Consider the following 21,335-nt stretch of genomic DNA (forward strand, 5'->3'; position numbering starts at 1 on the left):
ACCCCTTTTGTAGGAATGATGTGCTCTTGGTCCCGTAGGCATCAGTAGTTTATTTTGTGTGTTGCAGTGTGTAATAATGAATGAGTGACTATTTAACACAGAATGTTTTATGTTTAGAATACATAATTGTTTGGTTCTGTAATATAATACTACCCCCACTTTAAAGGTCCCATATTATACTCTTTTTGAACAATATATTATCGGTCTCAGATATATACAAAACATGTCTCTGAAGTTTTTGGTTTGAAATACCAAACAGATCACGCATTGTAGCATTCCGTTAACCCGTTTCCGCCCTGTTCCAAAAGTGATAATTCTGTGTCTGTAGCTTTAAATGCAAAATGGAATGCTGCTGGCCACGCCCCTCTGAGAAGTGATTGGTTTAATAGAACACAATGGTGCTCTAGGGGGAAATTCAGGTGATAAGGTGGGCGGGGTTTACCTTGGTTGGTTATACTAAAACAAGTTGTGACATCACAAAGGGCCCAAATCTGATCAGCTCATTATCAGGACAGAAAGGGAGAGAATCTTTTTACACAAAGGGAACACATATTTATTTATAAAAGACATGAAAAAGTGGATTTTGCATAATAGGTGACATTTAAAATACATATATAAATCGTTTTACTTTCAGGCCATACACTTTTATTGCAGAGTTCAAAACTTATTAAAGGTTGTCCGCCTTACACTGTAGCTCAATTGGTAGAGCTGGCCCATCTAGGGTTTATCCCCAAGTGAAGGACCATTTGCAGCATGTCATTTCCGCCATCTCCCCGTTTCAACTCTGTCTCTACAATAAAATAACTGGTTTAGTTAAGTTTAGTTACTTCTCAAGCAGTGTATCCCGAAGGGCTGGAGCTCACATCTAAACATGAAACTTGTTGTTTTGTTTCTGAATTCGCTTTACTGGAAGTAAATGGCAGGATGGAGCATAACGAAGGGTGGTAGTGTGACCTCACTTAGCAAAGCATTTCTTAGACAACAGCTGTAATGATATTACTTATTTAAGCTCTTACATCAGCATCCGACTGACCCCATTAAGGTTATGTTCAAAGCGACACTAATGTATAAAGATGTATTTGAGTACCTCTGCTTAACTGGAGTTTTGACAGACTTACTTTTAAACCCTGATTTACCTTGTGGATTAGTGTGTGCTGTGGAACATTCAAATGAAGGCCACATTTTTTATTGCTTTACATCTTCCCACTGTAAACACGTAAATTGATTAATGATGTATAGTCATTTCTGATGGGAAATATCTTACATTCAATAATACAGGCATAACGAAAGCATAGAAAATGTGTGGAAAAACTGAGCCTTTAAGCCAAAAGCAGACAGCTGTTTTACTTTACAATAGCTCTTGATTTTCTATTGTTTGCATTGTTAAGCTGCTACGGTGACAGTTTAGGGAAATGGGATGATCCTATTTTGCCTGACAGCACTGCAGAAACTGTGTGACAATGGTGTATTTGTTTGTGCACACGCAAGATAAATCACCTAAAATAGCCTCTTCTGTCCGCTTTGATTCTGCTCGTAATCATATTATTCAGTACATGATTACTCACAACTGCCTGGTTGCTGCCAATTGCATTTCTGCGATTATTGCCAAGACTGTAATTCTGTTGAAAAGGAAAGGATGCATTTTCCACAGCCTTGTTTACAACTACATAGCATTTTTTTGTAATAACAATGGAAAACCAAGGGCTCACTGATTACAGTGAAGATTTCCACCAAACGTTAAGCATTGTTATTTTGTCAGGTTTAACATTGATGAAAAACCCAAGAATGTAATATGTAATGCTGGGAGATAACCCAATTTGATCACACATTAACTTTCATTGATGAACATGATTGATGTGATTATTTTGTAATGTTGTGTTACAACATGTAGTTGTCCAAAGTAATACATATTGTGCTGTTGATTTGAACTCTGATACAAAGTTCACGTTGGAGCTCATGAGGCAAGGGAAACTGCTAATATGAGTTTGTGAGATGATGCAGATGTTTGGCTACCTGTTTATAATGCCTCTCATGGTTTCTTTCATGAGCTTGTTCTGCCTACTGTTCCCCCAGAGTGCCATTAGCCTCACTATGATGTTGTTTGCCTGGCTATAGAGCTGGTTTCAGGGCTCTCTGGTGCCCTTTGAATCTCTGACAGCAATAGACCACCCACTGGTATGCCACGTGTCTGGGGAGCTGACAAGTGGTAATTAGGCTTCAGACAATTTCTCTTCGGAGGCAGCCCTCTGCTCTCTTGCCCCTCTGTCCACTGCGAGAACAGCAGGTGTCGTAGCTGGAGCAGGCTGTTAACCAACAGTGTAATGCAATTTTTTCCACAGCTGAATTTTATTTGTACTTTCTTTCATCTTGGCTTTCATCGTCAGTTAGGCAGATGGCAGCCAATGTGGAAAAGCTCTCTTTCAGTCACCTTTACACTAACATAAATACAACTTCAGGTGCAAAGAGGGGGAAATAAAATCCTCCTTCCACATGAGGTTTCTGGGCTGCCCCCAAACCAGAGTCAGCACGGGTCAATGGTGAAACAAATTTAATTACAGTCTGCCTGGTGATGTGCCTCCATCTCTAACCTGTTTGAGAGGCTCCGGGAAAGCCTTTCCACAGCAACAGCTGAGACAGAGCTGGATGCGGACCAAGGTCCTGAGTGAGAGCTGGGGCTCGAAGGCCCTCAGCCCCATTTTATCAGAGTATTCAAAGTCACTGTGGGCGGGCTGCGGCGGCTATTGCATTCCTCTGCTCTTAGATAACAGCCACTTATCTTCAGCGCTCTAGAGTCGCCAGAGAAAGGAGGTTTGATAAGAGTTGAAATGCGGACCTTATGTGGCTTGCATGGTAAACGGCCTCATGGAATAGGAGAGATAAGTTTGGTTATTAAAAAATCCTTGTGAAGGAGACCCGATTTGTAATCTTAACTTGAAGCATATTTCTTCTCCAAAATGCTGCTCGAAATGTTGAGCTTGTAGATGACACAGATGTCAACTACAGTGAGACTCAAAGGGCACTATCACATACGAGACACCTGAGCGTTGTCTCTGAACGCAGGCGCTCCGCGTTATGAATACTAAACCCAAGGAGAGAGAGAGGTTTCCAAACATGGCTGGTTTCGGGAATTAAGAAAGAGAACAGGCAGGGAAAATATCCTCAGTGTTTTGAGGTGACCCTGCGTCTTGTAGTGAGACACCTGCGAGTTGGCCAGTTGCCCAGCCTTAAATTGGCTAATCTCCTCGGCCCTCGTGTGGGGCCCCCGGGAATACAGGGAGTGACAGGCTGTTTGTCTGGGATTGCATATGCCCCACCTCTTACCCTCCTCTCCTTCTGCCTTTCTCAATCCAAACCCCCTCTTCCCCACACACACATACACACAACTCCCACTCGTCTTCTTTCTCACTGCACTCTGGCAATTTCCATCACTGGTTCTAAAGAGATTTGAAATTGCCTTTGGTCTTGAAGCCTTGGCAATTAGCAATTAGTGAAGTGTTTGTAGCAAGCCCTCCCCGCCTCCCTTGTGCTCCCTTTCCCGCTGTGTTGCCGCCGCATCCACCCGTGACTACCACCCTGTATTGATGTATTGAAACCATAAGACCTCGCTTTGTGTGCGTGTGTTAGTGCACCCAAGCATTTAATAGTCTGTATGTACTGTACACGCTCTGTATGCCGGTGTCTCTGTGTGGCTATATGTGATATCGTGTGTCAGCCTCTTAGTGTCATATTGCCTCTGAACATATGCACTGACCCTGACCATCCTTCTGTGTTGTCTTTGATGGCAGTGACAGCGAAGAGAAGCCACTGAAGGGCAGTAGCGTGTGTTCCCTGAATGGCGCGATGGGGGACGGCGTCAGCAGAGACAGCATGGTCGACTATGCCGACGGCGGACGAGAATTCAACGAGGACGGTTCATTTATCGGAGAATATTCCGATCGCAGGCACGGAGGCTCTGTTAGCGAGCCCAGTGGACCCAGACCAGTAACTGCATAAAGCCAGGCTCCAAATGCAACGGTCTACTTCAAATCCTTTCAAGATACTTTTCAAATTCAGCTTCCCTGGCATCAAATATAGCTAGAGTATTTAAATACAGGGGAATAAAAATGACTCAAATGTGCAGAAGTTTGGCTCAGGGACTGGAAAAGGAAAAATACACCCACCATACACATCAAATCAAGAGTTGTTGTATATACTGTAAGAGAATTAACTGTATCTTTTGAGTTTTTCAAGATTATTAAAGTGTTTTTTGTACCTATCAGCCACGATCTTCAGCTGTGTATATTGATTGTTAATTTTGCAAAAGGTAGAACACCAATAATTATTTCCTACGATGAGAAAACTCTGAGGATGACAGACATTAGAAATAGGCCTACATATGCATCTCGAAACTAAGTTGATTCATTTATTACACAGTGGAATCAACATAGTCATAAATTCTTTACTGCCCATTACTGTATTATATTTAAATATGTATATATATATATATGATGTTTTTGTTTCTGATATGTTATAATATGCAAATGTATGACAGTTCAAAATATGTGTATTTTTTATTATATTTTTAATTGTACATTGCCATTAACATCAATCAGGAGACACAAACGTAAACATAAGATTACAATTACAAATCAAAGTATAAAATTACAAGCAACGGTATATATATATATATATATATATATATATTTATATATATATATATATATATATATATATATATTGTAAGTTGTTTAGCAAGGTGGTTAGAGTGATATGTGTATTGCTGCATTCAGCTCTGCAGTGGAATCATGAATGCATTTATCTAAGGAACTTATCAAAACTTTAAATTGGTGAGCTTTCACCTTCAGGCCCCAGTAATGAAGAGGGAGTTTTTAAACTCAAGCAATTTGTCATACTCTTATTTATTTTTGACTTTTTTAATCATGTGCCTTTATTCCGCTGGATATCGCAGTATGAATCACACTACATTCCTTTAAACGATCAAGCAGCTGGGATATTTATTTTCTGGAAATTATTAATGATCAGTACTTCCCTTCCAGTTATTATTTAAACTCGGTGCAATGATTCATCAGACTCCATTTGCTGCTCCTTTTTGTAAATTAAAAAGCATCCACTTATCTGGTAAGCTCACTTTAAAGTTGAGATGTCCTTCCCCTGAACATTGAATGTGAATATAGTCTAGGAAAAAATGTATTCCTGGGTTTTTGGCTATTTACAAAATAATACGAAGCACCGAGTGATATGATAGAAACATGGCTAAATTAAGCTATTCTCAAAGATCAAACACATAGCAAATCCCCAAAATATACTTTTTTATCCAAAATACATGCAGTGAATCCTCTCATGCATAATGCATGTTGCTGAAATATTAATCAAGGATACAAGTAAAGTTGAGATTGGTCCAATTCAAAAGCTTTACTTAACCAAATAAACAGGATTCAGTAGCATTGCCTGCTACAGAGTACTAAAGTGTTTAACTCGCTAGAGGCTCATTTTCTATGTCTAAGATTGACCACTGAGTACTTTTAAGATATAAAGACTTTCTAAAAGAAAGAAGATGTTTGAAAACTTAAGAGATCCAGTTAGATGTGTGAAGGCGTATCACAGAGGACTGTGTTTCATATCGAAGTGAGAATACATTTGGTCCACAGAAACTTTTAACAACTAAACTGCATGTTGTATGAGTTTATTTCAAGATATTAAAGACAACATCCTCCCATACAGTAAACATGAGAAAAACAACAGTCCAAAATAAAGAGAGCTTTGTCTTCAAACCAAAATAAAAAAAAGTCATATGATAGCAAGTCCAGCTCTGAAGTATAGTTAACATTGTAGTCAATCCTTCCTATTACTTGGGTTCAGATAATTGGAACCAGATCCCATGGCTCCAATTATTTGAAACAAAGCAGCGCTCGCTCGCCCCTTCATTTTCGGAGGGAAAATATAGCACCTTTGACGAGGCAGAAATCCCAATTTGCAAAGATGGGAGATGATTGACTCATCCATCATTTGGTGGAAGCCTCTAAAACAGCCCAACATCCCCTCTGATTCACTCCATTATTTCTGAGTCTTCATGGTTCAGTAAGATTTTTTCGCTTATTCACCATCATTATTTGTCCCAAAACAAAGCAAAAGTGAACCACTGTCACTAAAACAGAACATAATCCAAACGCAGGACGATTCACAAAGTCACATAAACGGGTTTATTTTATTTTACATCCTTTCACTCCTTTAACTGGACTTATTGCATATCTCTAGAATACCTTAGAGGCCCTTATCTTCTTTTTTGAATACACAGCACAGCCTCCCTGTAGCCTGTCTATAGCCAGGGCCCAGGAGTTCAAAACTTTTAATCCCTATCTGATCAGATCAGATTTGGATTTTGGGGAGTTCAAAACCAAAAAACAGGATTAGGATCACTTTCATATCCGATCAGATCAGGAAATCCAATCAAAGCTTTAATCTGGATCAAATCTTCAAAACGGGTAGTTCAAACCGACAACACAGGATTGGGATCAGTTTGATCCCAAAAAACTGGATTATCCTGATCCCACCAGAGGGGTGGATTTCCAGTGGATTACCAGAGCAAAATGTACTGTACAATTTATTTTAAAATATGTTTCAATTTAAATAAGATGGCAAAGTTTGTTAACTGAAATAATACACAATTTTTAGCCTTCATGGGAAATACATTTTATTTTTTCCATTTTTGCTCACATTTGTGGTGGCCTATTTTATTTTCAACCAAATGTTGATGATATAAATGTTTATGCTCATAAAAGTATCACAGCAAAGATTGTCAATCACAAATGTAATTTAGATTAAAGTAAAAATATCTTCAACAAAAAAAAAGTCCATCATCTGTCATCACCTTTCAAATAAAAAAATATAATTAGACATTATAGATGTTTCTGCAATGTGGTCTCTTGTCTTCCTTGTATTATTTTTCATGTCCACTAAATGGCGATCGGTAGGATTAAAGCACTGATATTCAGGATCTAGTCCTCTTGAAAAATCGTAATCTGGATCAGGCTGATCCTATCCTGAATTGCTTTGAACTCCAGGGACAACATTTGGCCGACTTGTCTGATCCTGGATCACAAAAAATGGGATTTCAAAATCTGATCGGATCTGATTGAGATTAAAAGTTTTGAACTCCTGGGCCCTGGTGATTATAAATAGGCATTGTAGCCGTAATCAAACCAGACTTTGGATAGTGGAGTTGAAAAGCACTCCATGCCTCATGGCAAGATAAAGGTCATTTAAAGAGGTAATCCCTGTATTATCAGGGATTACACCCTCATCCATTTTAAAATTGCTTTCTCCGGAGAATGTTATAACCTCTAAACAACAACAAAAGATTACTCCAGTCGAATCCATGAGTGTCACACTAGAGATGTCTTGCTCCGCTAAATCTATTTGGAGAACCTGCAGGTGACCCCTTTTATAAAACCTTTCAATAGTCATAATAGCCCTGTTTTGTAAAGAGCAAAGGTCAGGAAGTTTACATGGTTTCATGTTAAATGGAACAGCCTTATTTGTTGCACTGCACACACCCATATATCTGAGTTTAAAGCGGATCACTCCCTTTTAGTCAATTTGATCTGAGCTAATATTTAGGCTAAGTAGCCTGGCAATTGCCTGGTGGGAGGATATCGATAGCATACTGACACATGCTGTGAGTTCAGCCCTCAGCGTTGCATCAATCTTAAACCAACTGAAGACGCTGCAAGGGCACAGTGTAAGAAGTGAAGCATGGAGGGAAGATTTACATTTTCTTCGGGTGCAAGATGTTGAGTCGACGCTGTGAATACCCAGTCAAGAAGAAGGTAACACGGTGGCCATGAAGGTATCATCAATAATGAACACCAGCGAGTTCAACGAGAGGGGAACTGTGATAGGTATTCCAGAGATGCTCCTATGGAAAACCTTCCTTATGTTGGTGGGTTTTAAAGCATTTGCAAAGGAATCTGCATCAGGAGTTGTGACCAATGTCACAGCTCCCGCTTTCTAAAAGGGACAAAGAGTTTTCCAGGGCCTATTGAAAGCAACACACGCAAACACTCTCAAGGATGAGCTTTGAGCACTTCACCATATAAATGGGTTAAGAGTGGGTAGAGAAAAAAGGGGTGGTGTATTGAAGGTTATTTGACTGCAGGCTCTTTATTCAAAACATGCTTCAGCAGCAATGCAGAAGAAGAAAAGCAGCTCAGAAAGATGGCTCATGACCTTGACTCACAATCAGTATGACAGTGTTTTTATCTGGCATATTCCTCCAGCGGCCTTCACTCTTTGTCTGCATATTTTGAAGTGGATATGGGATGAATGGCCACGCTCACCTTTTTTATTGAAAGCCCAAGCAGACTAACAGGAAAAAGACATAGATGTTCAGTCAAGAATGTCTAGACGTACATTCAAGATGCTGCTATTAATACTGTCTAAATGTGCTTTGTCTCTAACAAATTATTCCTGTCTTGTAACTGCATAAACTAAAATAAATCTAAATGCATCAATATCTGAAATGAAAGTTCTTCCAGTCACAGTAACTCCTATCTAATTTCAGGTCTCAGGCGTCCTCCTCCCGCTTCTGCTCATTTCTTTGTCATCTCAACATGGTGCTAGACTCACCTTCTGCTCAAATGTAATTTGTCTCACTAGAATGCAAATGGAATAGGATGATTCTGCATACAGATAATCCTTTTAGAGGGCTATTATTTCCCCGGTAAACTGCTTTAGATGCAAGCCCAGACACTCTCAAATACCAGCCAGCAATAAAGAGAGAGAGAGAGAGAGAGAGAGAGAGAGAGAGAGAGAGAGAGAGAGAGAGAGAGAGAGAGAGAGAGAGAGAGAGAGAGAGAGAGAGAGAGAGAGAGAGAGAGAGAGAGAGCAGGATGAGGCAGGGACACTCAGCCATGGCAGAAACTAATGAGACATACATCGGTAATATGATTACAAAGTCAGCCTGTCTGTGTCAGAGACCAGGGGGGCGCTTTAGAGACATCTGCCTAGAACAAAGTGGACAGTGGCATGTTCAGTTGTACTGTGTTTGCTTTTCATTACTCTACCTCTAAGTGAGTGGCAGCGAGTACAGATGGTGAAAACGATGCTCACGCTGTTACTTTGTCATTCAGATAATGACAACTCATGATGAATGATGATTTGAAGCAGCTCAGGTGTGCATCTCATTCAGAAATGCAGTCTGGGCTGTTTTAGGTCAAAACATCTTGAGTTAGATCTAGAAAAGGATTTAATCGAGACTACTGCCTGAGGTATAGATACGATTCTTGTTAGTGATGTGTGGGTGTTGAATGAATCAAAGAAACAACTTGGCACAAACCGCAATCAGAAGCTCCAAGTCTCTGCGACAGGGCCTTGTGACAATTAACATGTACACAGCTAATGTAACATAATGAAAAATTACTTTCTTATTTGTACATGTTTGAACACTCTCCCACTGTGATGCTTTTAGTGTTATTTTTGGTCCTTGTTAATAGCAACTCAAATGATCAGAACATGAAGTGCAGCAGTGTGTTCTTTTCTTTCTTATCCTTGGCAGTAATCAGACTCTGGTATTACTGTATATAAATAACCCCTTCCTAAAAGAAAAAAAGATAAATTGAGTTTGAAAGCTAACCCTGATATTCTGTTTTTGTCTTATTAAAGTACAAAAGACAGGCTGCGGAAAGAGAGAAGTGGACACAGAGTGCTTTAGAAACTAATCAAAAGAGTTATTTCAGTTTGCAGACGTTTGTTAATAAGCAAGTGATGAGAAGCCCTGGATATCAAACAGATGGGAGAGATACTTCAATGTCAATTTTTATTTTTCCTAAGCAATTATTTTTTTCTATGAATTTGTTCCTGCGGTGCGCTTCTTGTGGAACACCACTCCTGAATTATTCATTGTGCCTTCATTAAAACACCTACATTTGCATAACACACAGGGCCGAATAAGATGCATTAGGGCTTTTGATCCTGGTGTACATGTCAAATAATTTAACACACAACTGGACCGCCGAAAAAGCCCAGAAACAAGGAAAACTTTAAATGTCCCAAAATAAACTAATAAAACTTGGCTAAAAGTTTGAAATGAGAAATTATCACGCAGAGATGTAAGTGGGTCAGAGTGGACCCCTTTGGTGCAATAACCCACTTGAAGAAATAAATAAACCATGATAAAGTATGATTGGGAGGGTTTCTCAGGAGAAGCTACTGTGTTGTGATTTATTACAACAATTATTTTGATGGAAACATTGACAGTGGTTTGTCAAATGTGGTTTTCCAGATGTATCTATAATGATAGAGCAAATTCTGTTACATTTTCATTTCAGTCACCGCAGTTTGCAATCCTACACCAGGCTCACATCTGACCATCCATCATGTTTTGAAAAGCTTTCCAGGTTGTTTCTCCCTGGTCGCAGCAATCAGGCTAATGGGCATAGATTGAATGATAAAAGCTGCATTGGAAAGACAGGTGTAACCACCCGCCTCCAAAACACAGTTACCACTGAACTTCATTAATACTGGTGGCATCAACTGGGGACATGTCAAGACTGAATGCTGTTGCCACCTGCTAAACACACACACACACACACACACACACACACACACACACACACACACACACACACACACACACACACACACACACACACACACACACACACACACACACACACACACACACACACACACACACACACACACACACACACACACACACACACACACGCGCGCACGCACACTCACACACACACAAAGAGCTTGATTCTGAGCCATGCTTCTGTGTGTTTAGGTGAAACTGATTCCGCCTGCCATGTTTCCATTAGTGTAGGTTTAGTGGTTCATGCACACTGAAACATCATGCTGCTTCACATGACATTATGCTTTGCACTCTGCAGCACAAATGCAACAAGTTCACACCAACATATGTGTGAACATTTTTTCATTGTGACTCATTGAAATGCCACCATGGAAGCATAACACGTAGGTGTGATGCATTTTACAGTGCTTGGTTGTCATGTGGAAATGTGGAAACATGCTGGAAAGCTCAAATTAATTGTTATTGTGAGTTGTGTGAGCTGAAGCAAGCCAAAGCATAATGAACCATAAGCATAACAAATGTAAAGCTAATGTCACAAGTTAAACTAGATACTTTGATGCACCTATAAGAAGTCAACTACAACAGTTAATAAATGAAACACAAACTGTTGTATTTTTGAGTGATGCTTTAACATTATATATCGTTTTGAAATGTTATATAGTAATTGGATTTCTACAAACTTTCACCTGCAGTGTGTCCATATCCTAAAATTTCCTAAACGGTATTTTTCACTGGAAAATGTTTGGTTGCAATTCCTCCCTGAGCCGTCCTTCTTGGAATTTTTGTCATGGATAATACCCAATTTACTTTTGTTAGGTTTTAATGTTTCCCTCCAATTTTGTTGTCTTTTTTACATCACAATTTGTTGTGAAATGGCGAGAAAGCATAATGGAAGAATATGGCAAGTATACTGTAACTGGTGCAAAAAGCATTATTTGGCCAGAAATAATCACACAATCGACTCTTAAATCCTGGTAGAACACTAACATGAGAGCCTGGATATTTGGTTCTTTCAATTCCACTCAACACCGACTGATTACTATAATGGCGATGTCCCTCTCTACACCATGAAAATACTTGATCCTTTTGCATGCTGTTTATCACTACTGCTGAGCATACAACACACACACGCACATGCACACAATGGAGCAATAAGCACAGATGGGTTTATGTCTGGGGTTATCTATCTCTTATTGTCTTTCTTTATTTCCATCTTTATTATAATTATGGCCTCTCCTGATGGCACAGTTAAAATGTTTTCTATCTGTTAAAAGCTCAGGCTGATAGACCAACATTGTTCATTGCTGTTACTACCTTACAGCAGCTGCAATGTTATAGACAAACATGTGTCTTTGGTGAATTTCTCTGTAAAATGCTGTTGCAGTACTGCGTCATGTGGATAATAATTTGTATCTTTTGGGAACACACTTACTGAACTCTCAAATAAATAGCTGCAATTAGCAACAGATGATTGATGGTTAGAGTACGGACGGCATCTGATGTCCCTGATGAGGATTTATTGTTCAGTGCAGCACTTAGAGATCTGGGGGCTATGAGGCAGATGTCAAAATGTTACGATCACAGATCATGCATATGATTTAAATTTGAGTGTTGTGTTTAACTAAACGCCTGTAATCAACAACTTATATAATGTTTAATAATACACTGCTGACAGATGTGTGTTCTCCCAGGATTCTCTGCTGCTTTCTCTTTGTTTGGAAGTGCTTAATAAGTGTTCCCATCAACTGGTTTTCCATCAAAGAGTTTTAAAATGTAGGACACAAGAATACATTCTGTGTTCATTTAAGAAAAACTAAGCAAATATAACAGAAATATCCAGCAAAAATAAACTCACACTAATACATATAAGCTACTTTATATGTGTATATGGTTAAACATGCCTACCCTCCATCTCTCCCTTCTGCTGCTAAGTACGTACAGTAGTGCATGACAATACATAAATAAAGATTGCAATAGAAAGTAAGAAGGCGAAAAGCAATTATGCAATGACTGAGGAGTGTCCACAGTGGGTTTTTTATTACAAAACAGACAAGGGGCAGCTAGATCTATTCATTTGTGTTCAGACAGAACCTTTCGTTTTTCAAGTTGAAGTTAATTGGTCATTGCATTAAGACAGAGCTTAAAAGCGGGAACTTCAATCTTCTTTCAGAACGTCAACATTATTTTTTATCAGCTGTAATCAGGATTGATCTACATTTGTGTGAACACTCTGCCTGTGCACTCATCGATGTGGTTGGAAACAGGTAGTGAAGACCAAACAGTCTTTTATGGACTCATCCACCAGCAGTAGTCAGGAAGCCTTCCATCGACTGTTATGTTACCTTTATGTGTTTTGGGGAGTGGCTTTGGAGGGAGGCCTGCAACCAGGAGCTGGGATTTTTTCCTGTTGATTTCTTAAAAATCTAGTTTACCCTTGCTGGTTTCACCAAAGTTGCCAATCAGAGCTTAACAAACATCCCAACAAATGTCAACTTTTGGCTAAAAGTGATGCAAACGCTAGGACAGCTTGCCATCATTTTTTAACTTAAGATAAGGTATTATATTATTATACTTTTTTTATCCCAAGTTGAGAAATGTTTGTGTTGCAGCAGCATTGTACAATAAAATTAAAAAGACCATAAATATTTAAAAACATCAACATCTCAATAGTAATAAAAAAAAGTACAACATATTTCAAAAAAGAAAAAAAAGCTTAGTTATTAAAGTTGGCTATCCCTGAGTGTTTTTGGAAAGGAACACATATAGCATCTGATTCAAACCCTCACAAACATAAAGGTACATTTTAATCTGATATACATCCTACAAAAATAACTCTTTGTTACTATTTCATTACCTTCAATATGATGATTGAGACAATATGATATGTTTTAATTATTAATTCTGTAAATTAATATTTGTTTTTACTTATTGGATATTGTTAAACACTCACGTACCAGTTGGTGGCAGTAATGCACTAAATCGTTGTCTGAACCACAAATACACTTTAAATGAGGAAGAAGTGGGATGAAAAAAATTGGTTTATTTTACATAACATTACGAAAGTCACATGAAAAAGTCATAACAGACTGTGTGAGATTGTAAAAGAATAAAGAAAGATGCAGCCTACCTTGGTGAAGTATCAAAGTGCATCTACTTAAAAATGATTGGCACCAGCTGGCCAGCGCTCGCGTATCACAAATGAAACACACCCCGGTGCTGCAGGTGCATTTTATAGCTTGCTAACATGCTAAAGGCTATAATGTGAGGCAGCAAATTCTGACTGCAGATCCTCGTTTAGGTCAATCTGTTTAGAAACTTTGACGAGCGCAGTCGGACTGGTACAATTATGAATTAACAACACATAAATTGGACCTGGAGCAGATTGGGCAGGACTTCCTGGTAGTTTCAAACATTTCGTCCACACAGGTGAGTGCAAAAACAACAACAACAACAAAAACAACAACAACAACACATGGTAACAAACTCGGTGTACAGAGAGGAGGGTCTCCTTTGCTTATAGCTGATGTGTGTTTGTGGCTGCAGCGACTGTGGAGTTAAAATGTATACCTTACATGTGTGTGTTGTCTACTTTGGTAATGTTTTAAACAATTGTTTTAAACCAATAATGCAGTCTAACGCCATTTACTTTCTTTAGCCTAAGAATGCTTGTTGCATAGTATGGCTCTTTTTTTATTAATGAATGTCTGTTTAGTTTTTTATCTCTTGAAGCCACATAATGGGATTCTATTTAGTTTATAGTCAGCTGCATGCTCAGGCTGCATCTAGTCTATGCATGTGTGACACTTGGGTCCTTGCTTTGCTGTTGCTTTCTTGTACTTCACCAGAGTCAGTTTAAGATATCAATCAGCTTTTATTCTGCAAAACATGGAATAGACACACAGATCCACAGTTTAGCCACAGCACAGTGAGATGTTGCTCCAAAGCTAAGAATCCTCTAACACTGTTAAAGTGATCGTATAGTGGTATCATTTGTTTAGAGAGAAAGGATTCTAAATACAAACATAAAGAAACCCAATAACATTTATTACAAACATAAAACAATTTAGTTTGTAATTGTGACAATAAAGATTAATCAAATTACTTAGATGAACAGTATTCAATAAAAACATTTAACAGCTCAAAATAAACATACCTGCAAACCATGGAATAGACACACAGATCCACAGTTTAGCCGCAGTACAGTGAGATGTTGCTCTACAAATCAAAGTTTCACATCAGTGACGTAAATGCCACATGTACTCCACGACATTAGTGGCTAACTAGTTAGCTGAAAAACGGCTCACTCTCAGTTTATGTACAATTATTTTAAAAAGTGATACACTACGGAATCTAAAGACATTTAGCTAAACATAAAATATAGCCAATAAATGCAGATAGATTATACACAGAATAGTACACGTAGATCCAGAGCTCTCAAGTCTCACACAAACTAGGCTTGTTTGAGACGCGTGCACTCCACTAGCACCCCCCCCCCCCCCCCCCCCCCCCCCCACCCCCTGTTGACATTCGCGATACAGAGGGCTTAATACCACTCAACCCCCCCCCCGTTTTTTTTGAGGGGAGCCAGAAGTTGGAGTACCGAACACCGCTGCCAAAATCTCACTCTGAACTCTGTTCAAAACTTGAGAGCCCTGTAGATCACAATTATTATTATTATATTTACAACTGAGTGAACAGAGCAACAACTCACCCAAAGCTAAGAATCCTCTAACACTAACGGATTCCCAAAATGCACCACATTCAGCGCAACACTAGCTTCCGGCTGCGGCTTTTCAAAATAAAAATAAAATTACAAAACTATGGCTGTAGTCCCAGTTTAACAGGATTTAATAAAACAAACATTCATTATTTACACTGTTACATACACCCCCCATAAATTCTGTTAAACTCCAGGCAAATACTGAACATCATCAAGACAAGAGGGTAAGAAAAAGAAAAACATTTTCTTGTGGTGGCTGTTCGAGGTGAAACCAAATCAAAGACACAAATTACAGTCGATACAAAATCCTCCCATAAGGAGTGAAAAAGGATAGGGAGGTACCAGGCCCAATACTTTTCCCAGACCAGCAGAAGATGCCATTTACACCTTTAAAGCATCTCATCTAAGGCAACACACATAGCATACCCACAAATCTACAAACGCATACAAATACTACTCGGGTATAACCCATAAACAACTGGTAAAATATCCTGACTGCTTAAACCTCAAACATCTTATGGAAGAATGCAAAAACTGAACTAGTAACAGGTGAGGTATCTTCAACCTTCTGTGCTGTCATCTCATATATCAACTTTTTAGGAGGTTTGACATGCCTCCCACATCTAGTAGTGACTGAACCACCACAGCTCGCATGAACACTATGAGGTTGCGTGCAAATAGCATTGGTTTCATCAACAACTTCTGTGTAAGTTAAACGAGAAACACCAACTGAGTCTGGGTCAGTCAAGTTAGCAGCACTCACAGGGTCTGGGTCAGGTGGTAGAGTCACACTGTCAGGGTCGGTTGGTAGAGTCACACTGTCAGGGTCTGAGTCAGATGAGTGAGCATCAATGGCAGGGACTGAGTCAGGTGAGTGAGCATCAATGGCAGGGACTGGGTCAGGTGAGTCAGCATCACTGGCAGGGACTAGGTCAGGTGAGTTCATGAGCCAGTCCACAGTGCGATCGTAGCTATCTTCATTGTCCACATGCACAGACTTGACCACTTCCACATTCCTCATCCCCATTATCTGAGTTGACAAACGAGGCAGGAGTTTCAACCTCGTCTATGAAAGAAAATCAACCGGGAGAAGCAGGTTCCGATGCACAACTCTCTCTTTTCCAGATTGGGCATCTCTTATCCTGTACACGTTAATCCCAGCCCTCACCGACACAACATCATAGGGCGTAGAAACCCACTTGTCAGCAAGCTTTCTTTTGCCCCTCTCACCACGGTTGGCCAACAAAACTCGATCTCCCACACCCAGCGGAGAACCCTTGACTTTGCGGTTGTAAAGCCGAGCATGACAGGCTTGCTCATTAAAGCCGTGATTTTGAGAAATCCTTGCAGCTTTACACAAGTCCTGTCTCAACTGAGAGACAAACTCATTATGGCTGACCACTCTTTCATCCTGAAGCCCATGCTGGAACACAATGTCAATAGGGAGACGTGGCACCCGGCCAAACATGAGGTAAAAAGGGGCAAAGCCGGTTGTCTCATGTACTGTGCAGTTGTAGCAAAAGGACAGCGTCTGCAACACCCGGGGCCACCTGGCTTTCATTGTTGGGGGAAGGGTTCTCAACATATTCCCCAGCGTCCTGTTAAAGCGTTCTGTCACGCCATTACCCATGGGGTGGTGAGGGGTGGTGTGTGACTTTTGCAACCCCGCCACCTCCAAAAGGTCCTTAATCAGTCTGCTCTCAAAGTTGGCACCCTGATCTGAATGGATTCTCTTGGGGAAGCACAAAAGAAATCATTCCATAACCGGCAAGCAACATGTTTTGCAGACTGACTCCGACAGGGGAAAGCATATGCCATTTTTGAGAAATGGTCACTGACAACCAATACATCAACTGTCTTCTTGTCACCAAGTTCAGCTCTCCAAAAGTCAATGCACACCAGTTCCATAGGTTCGGATGTCTGAATGCTTTCCAGAGGCGCCCGGGCTTCGGGTTCAAGTGTTTTACCAACAACACATCTCTCACATCGTCGCACATGGTCATTTATGTCTCTTTCCATGCCAGTCCAAAAAAAACTTTCCCTAGCAAGGGACAGTGTTCTCGCACGGCCCTGATGACCAGCAATCACGTGGAGGCCAAGGAGAATCTGAGGCTTGAGATCATCCGGCACAATGAACTGGAAAAGTTTTTTGTTCAGTCGATGGCATGTTCTCATTCTGTACAGAATTCCATTGTGGACTTTAAGCTTTCTCCAGTGTCTGAGGAGTTTTCTGACGCCGCCTGGTTCAGATGTTGCCTCGCGTCTGGTAGCTTTCCTCTTTTGATGCATATAGAACAGGACCCTGCTTATGGTCTTGTCTTGCTCCTGGAGATTCAAAAGCTGGCTCTGAGGAATAGGAGTGGAAGAGTCTTCCTCAGGCGACTGTGGCATTGATAAGTTAGCACTGGGTAGGCCACGATCACCATGAGCCCTCAATGCAGCTGACACTTCTTCTGAGCTGATGGAACTTCCCACAGGCTGGTGAACAGGCCCAGCACCAAGGTCAGATGACGTTGAACGGGTGCCTTGGACAACCTGGCAGTTGTTTGTCAGCCGAAAAACATCCTGCACTGTGCCCTTGACAACTCCATTGACTTTGTCCGGTAGTGCAACATATGGCTCTTTCAACAAGCGGTAACCAACACATGACTGGACAAAAGGCTCACGGCTCAAGGCATCTGCAACAATGTTTTTAACACCCGGAACGTACTTAAGATCGAAGTTGTACGCTGCAAGCTTGGCCACCCACCTTTGTTCACAGGCATCCAAATGGTTTTGTCAGAATGTACGAAAGGGGGTTGTTATCTGTCCAAGCGGTGAAATGTCTCCACTTTAACCAATGGCTGAATTTGTCGCACACAGCCCACTTCAGCGCCAAAAACTCCAGCCTGTGTGCTGGATAGTTCCTTTGAGACTGGGTCAGCGTCTTACTTGCAAAGACGACAGGCCGTGCAACTGTCTGACCAGGTGACACTTGTGACAAAACGGCTCCAATACCATCAAAAGAAGCATCAACAGCGAGGATGAAAGGCTCATTGAAGTTCGGGTGAGCCAACGTGAAACCATGAGTGAGCTCACTTTTCGGAGTTTGTAATGATTCCTGACACGCAGTCATTAGACGTAAGAGCTGCTGGGGCAGAGCACTTTTTCTTGAATTTCTTGCCTTTCTTCGCATGTGATTGAACTTGTCGGCCAGAAATGAGTCTGAAAAGAGGTTTGGCCTTCGCAGAGCAATCTGCAATGAAATGCTGACAATAGAAGACCATACCCAAGAATGACCTGATCTTCTTCCAGGAAGGCGTGACACCAGTGTGCGAAATACGGGGGGGTCCGGGGGAGCTCGACCCCCCCGTTTAACACCTGAGCCCCCCTGAAAGCCTCAACAGCAACATTTAGGGGGGGTCTGAAATTATAATATGTATTTGTCACTTGCAATGGTCACTAAAATGTTTTTAAGCCTACTATGTCCAGTATTCATAATTCAAAACATTTATTCACAAATAACTTCTATTTTGGCTGTCAAAAGCAGAGCCAGCCGCGTGACACGGGTACGCTGCGTGACGCGGACACAAATTATGCAAATTAGCCATGCGCGGCAAAGAGGAGAGAAAGACGTTACATTAGAGGACTCAAATGTGTAAGAGAAAGCTAAACCAAAGTGTTTCACTCGCGCACTTTGGGTTCACATCCAAAAAAGTGACACCACGAGATGACCAAGAGACACCCAGAGATGATGCTGATGACGCAGCAGCTAGCACAGCACTCGCTACCAGAACCGTTAGCGAGTCGGGGGCTCCTGTCCTGCCCAGTCACTCCCCAGAAGGAGGTGAAGTTGAGGCAGAGCGCTCAGAAGACGCAGCAGTTGCGGAGGTAGCTGCTACTGCTGCTAGTGACTTTCCGCCGGGTGGTTGGACAACGAAGCAGGTGGGCGAATGGAAAGACCGCAACCCTTGGCTTGACATTAAGGCTGGAAAGTTAGGATGCTTAGTGTGTAGGAAAGCAAAAACGTTGCTACTCTCAGAAAAGGGACCGGGTTTACACCTCTCGGAAGAATGGATCAATGGTGATGTTACTAGCCCTGATGCAAAACAGCTACGAAAGAAGATATACAAACACAGGGACAGCCAGGCCCACACAAGGTCAGTGGAAATAGTACAGATGAAAGACAAAGAAACCCTCCCAAACTGTTTCATTGATGTACAGTCCGATTTACTCAAGAAAACAACAGTCTCGTTTAGAACAGCTTACACCGTAGCAAAGGAAAGGCTATCTTATAAAAAGCTCAACCCCCTCATGACAATGCAGGAGCTGAATGGAGCCGAAGTTGGGAATATCCACAAATCTGACCATGCATGCGCAGAAATAATAAGTCACATTGCAAAGGAAATGCGCCGCAAGTTCGTCTCTAATGTGAAAGAAATGGATTCAAAGGTATCAATCACAATTGATGAAAGTACCGTTCACAGTCGTCCCTATCTAATCATTTACGTAAGATGTGATGTCAGTGGTAAGGGGGATGTAGATAATGTTTTCCTGGATATAGTGGAACTCACAGATGGGGTCGATGCTGAATCAATTTATAACTCGATGATGGCGAGTCTATATAAAGCTGGAATGGATGATGACTTTTTGAAGACGCACCTAATAAGCATAGCCACCGATGGGGCTGCAGTGCTCACGGGAAAAGCCAGTGGGCTTCTCGTCAGACTCAAAAACAATTTTCCGAACGTGCAGTCTGTACACTGCCTGGCGCACAGACTAGAACTGTCAGTCAAAGATGCTCTTAAAGATGTGGGTGGCACTAATCACTTTGAGATATTTATTTCACATTTATACTCACTCTACAATCAGTCAACCAGGAATTCCAGATTGCTGAAAGAAGCAGCGGCCGAGCTCAACATGGAAATACTGAAAATAGGTCAAATTTTCACCATCAGATGGGTTGCCAGCAGCTTTAAAACAGTAAAAGCTGTATGGAAAGATTTCCCCGCACTAGCACTCCATTTTAAAACATCCAGTGAGAACGCATCACGTAATGATCTTGAGAGGCAAAAATACAAGGGACTTCTCAAGCACCTAACCAACTCAGGATTCGTGGAAGATTTGGCTGTCATGAAAAACATCCTGCGTGAACTCCAGAGCCTGTCTCTCAAGCTGCAGAGAAGAGAAATGACACTTGTGGACTCAAGTGTCTACATCAAACAAACCATCAATGTTTTGACCGCCATGAAGATGACCGGGGGGAGATCAACGAAGAAGGCTGTACAAGGCGTCTCATCGGGCTTTTTTAAGGACGTAGAGCTGACAGAAGGCAGGGGGAAAATAAACAAGCCTCGTTTTTATGAATCGGTGGTTGCTACTCTAACCAAGCGCTTACCGGAGTCAAGCTTGGTCCAGACGCTCAAAGCTCTTGATAAGCGCTTTTGGCCAGGAGAGCGGGAAGACTTGACTTTGTATGGCGAACAAGAAGTACACCATCTGGCTAAATCGCTTGGAGAACCAGCCGGGGACGCCGTGGGGCAGTTTAGAGACTGGAAATTGCAGGGCACTCCACCGGGCAAAACACTGGAACGGCTATGCATAGCAAGTCGCACTTACCTCCCCACGTCTGCTGAGTGCGAGAGAGGCTTTTCCGCCGTGAATAACACCGACAACCAGAGCCGCAACAGGTTGCGCGAGGAGAGCCTGTCTTCGCTTCTGTTTGTGGACCTAAACGGACCCCCTTTGGACAAATTCGACCCAGTGCCGTTCGTGAAAAGCTGGATTAAAGCAGGACATCGTCTCTCTTCTTCTTGGAAACCAGGACGGCAACGAGAAGAAGTCGAGCCAAGGCATCTTTGGTCTATTCTCACTTAAGGTAAAAGACTATTTTTTCGATCTTTGCTGTGCATAAGATGAGCGTGTGTGTATGTTCTGTGTGGATTCCGGGGTTAAGAAGAAAAGCATAATTAGCCTTGGCGTTCAAGTTGGTGTGTGTGTGTGTGTGTGTGTGGGTGTGTGCAGGCCTGCCCCTCCCTA

General features: G+C 41.3%; 1 protein-coding gene across 15 annotated transcripts in view; it reads left to right on the forward strand.

Annotated features, from left to right (window-relative positions):
• The window catches only part of chl1a (cell adhesion molecule L1-like a), a 47,878-nt gene extending 43,620 nt beyond the window's left edge, over positions 1–4,258 (forward strand). For 13 of the 15 annotated variants that reach the window (XM_079676772.1, XM_079676758.1, XM_079676768.1 and 10 more), the window contains one exon: positions 3,786–4,258. In XM_079676772.1, coding sequence (XP_079532898.1) covers positions 3,786–3,993 — 208 coding nt within the window. In that variant the 3' untranslated portion in view covers positions 3,994–4,258. The remainder of the gene's footprint in view (positions 1–3,785) is intronic. The other 2 variants (XM_079676759.1, XM_079676761.1) reach the window with 1 other exon arrangement.
• Positions 4,259–21,335: the final 17,077 nt, after the last annotated feature.

This window comes from Notothenia rossii (genome assembly GCF_949606895.1).
Source record: "Notothenia rossii genome assembly, chromosome: 4".
Classification (NCBI taxonomy): domain Eukaryota; kingdom Metazoa; phylum Chordata; class Actinopteri; order Perciformes; family Nototheniidae; genus Notothenia; species Notothenia rossii.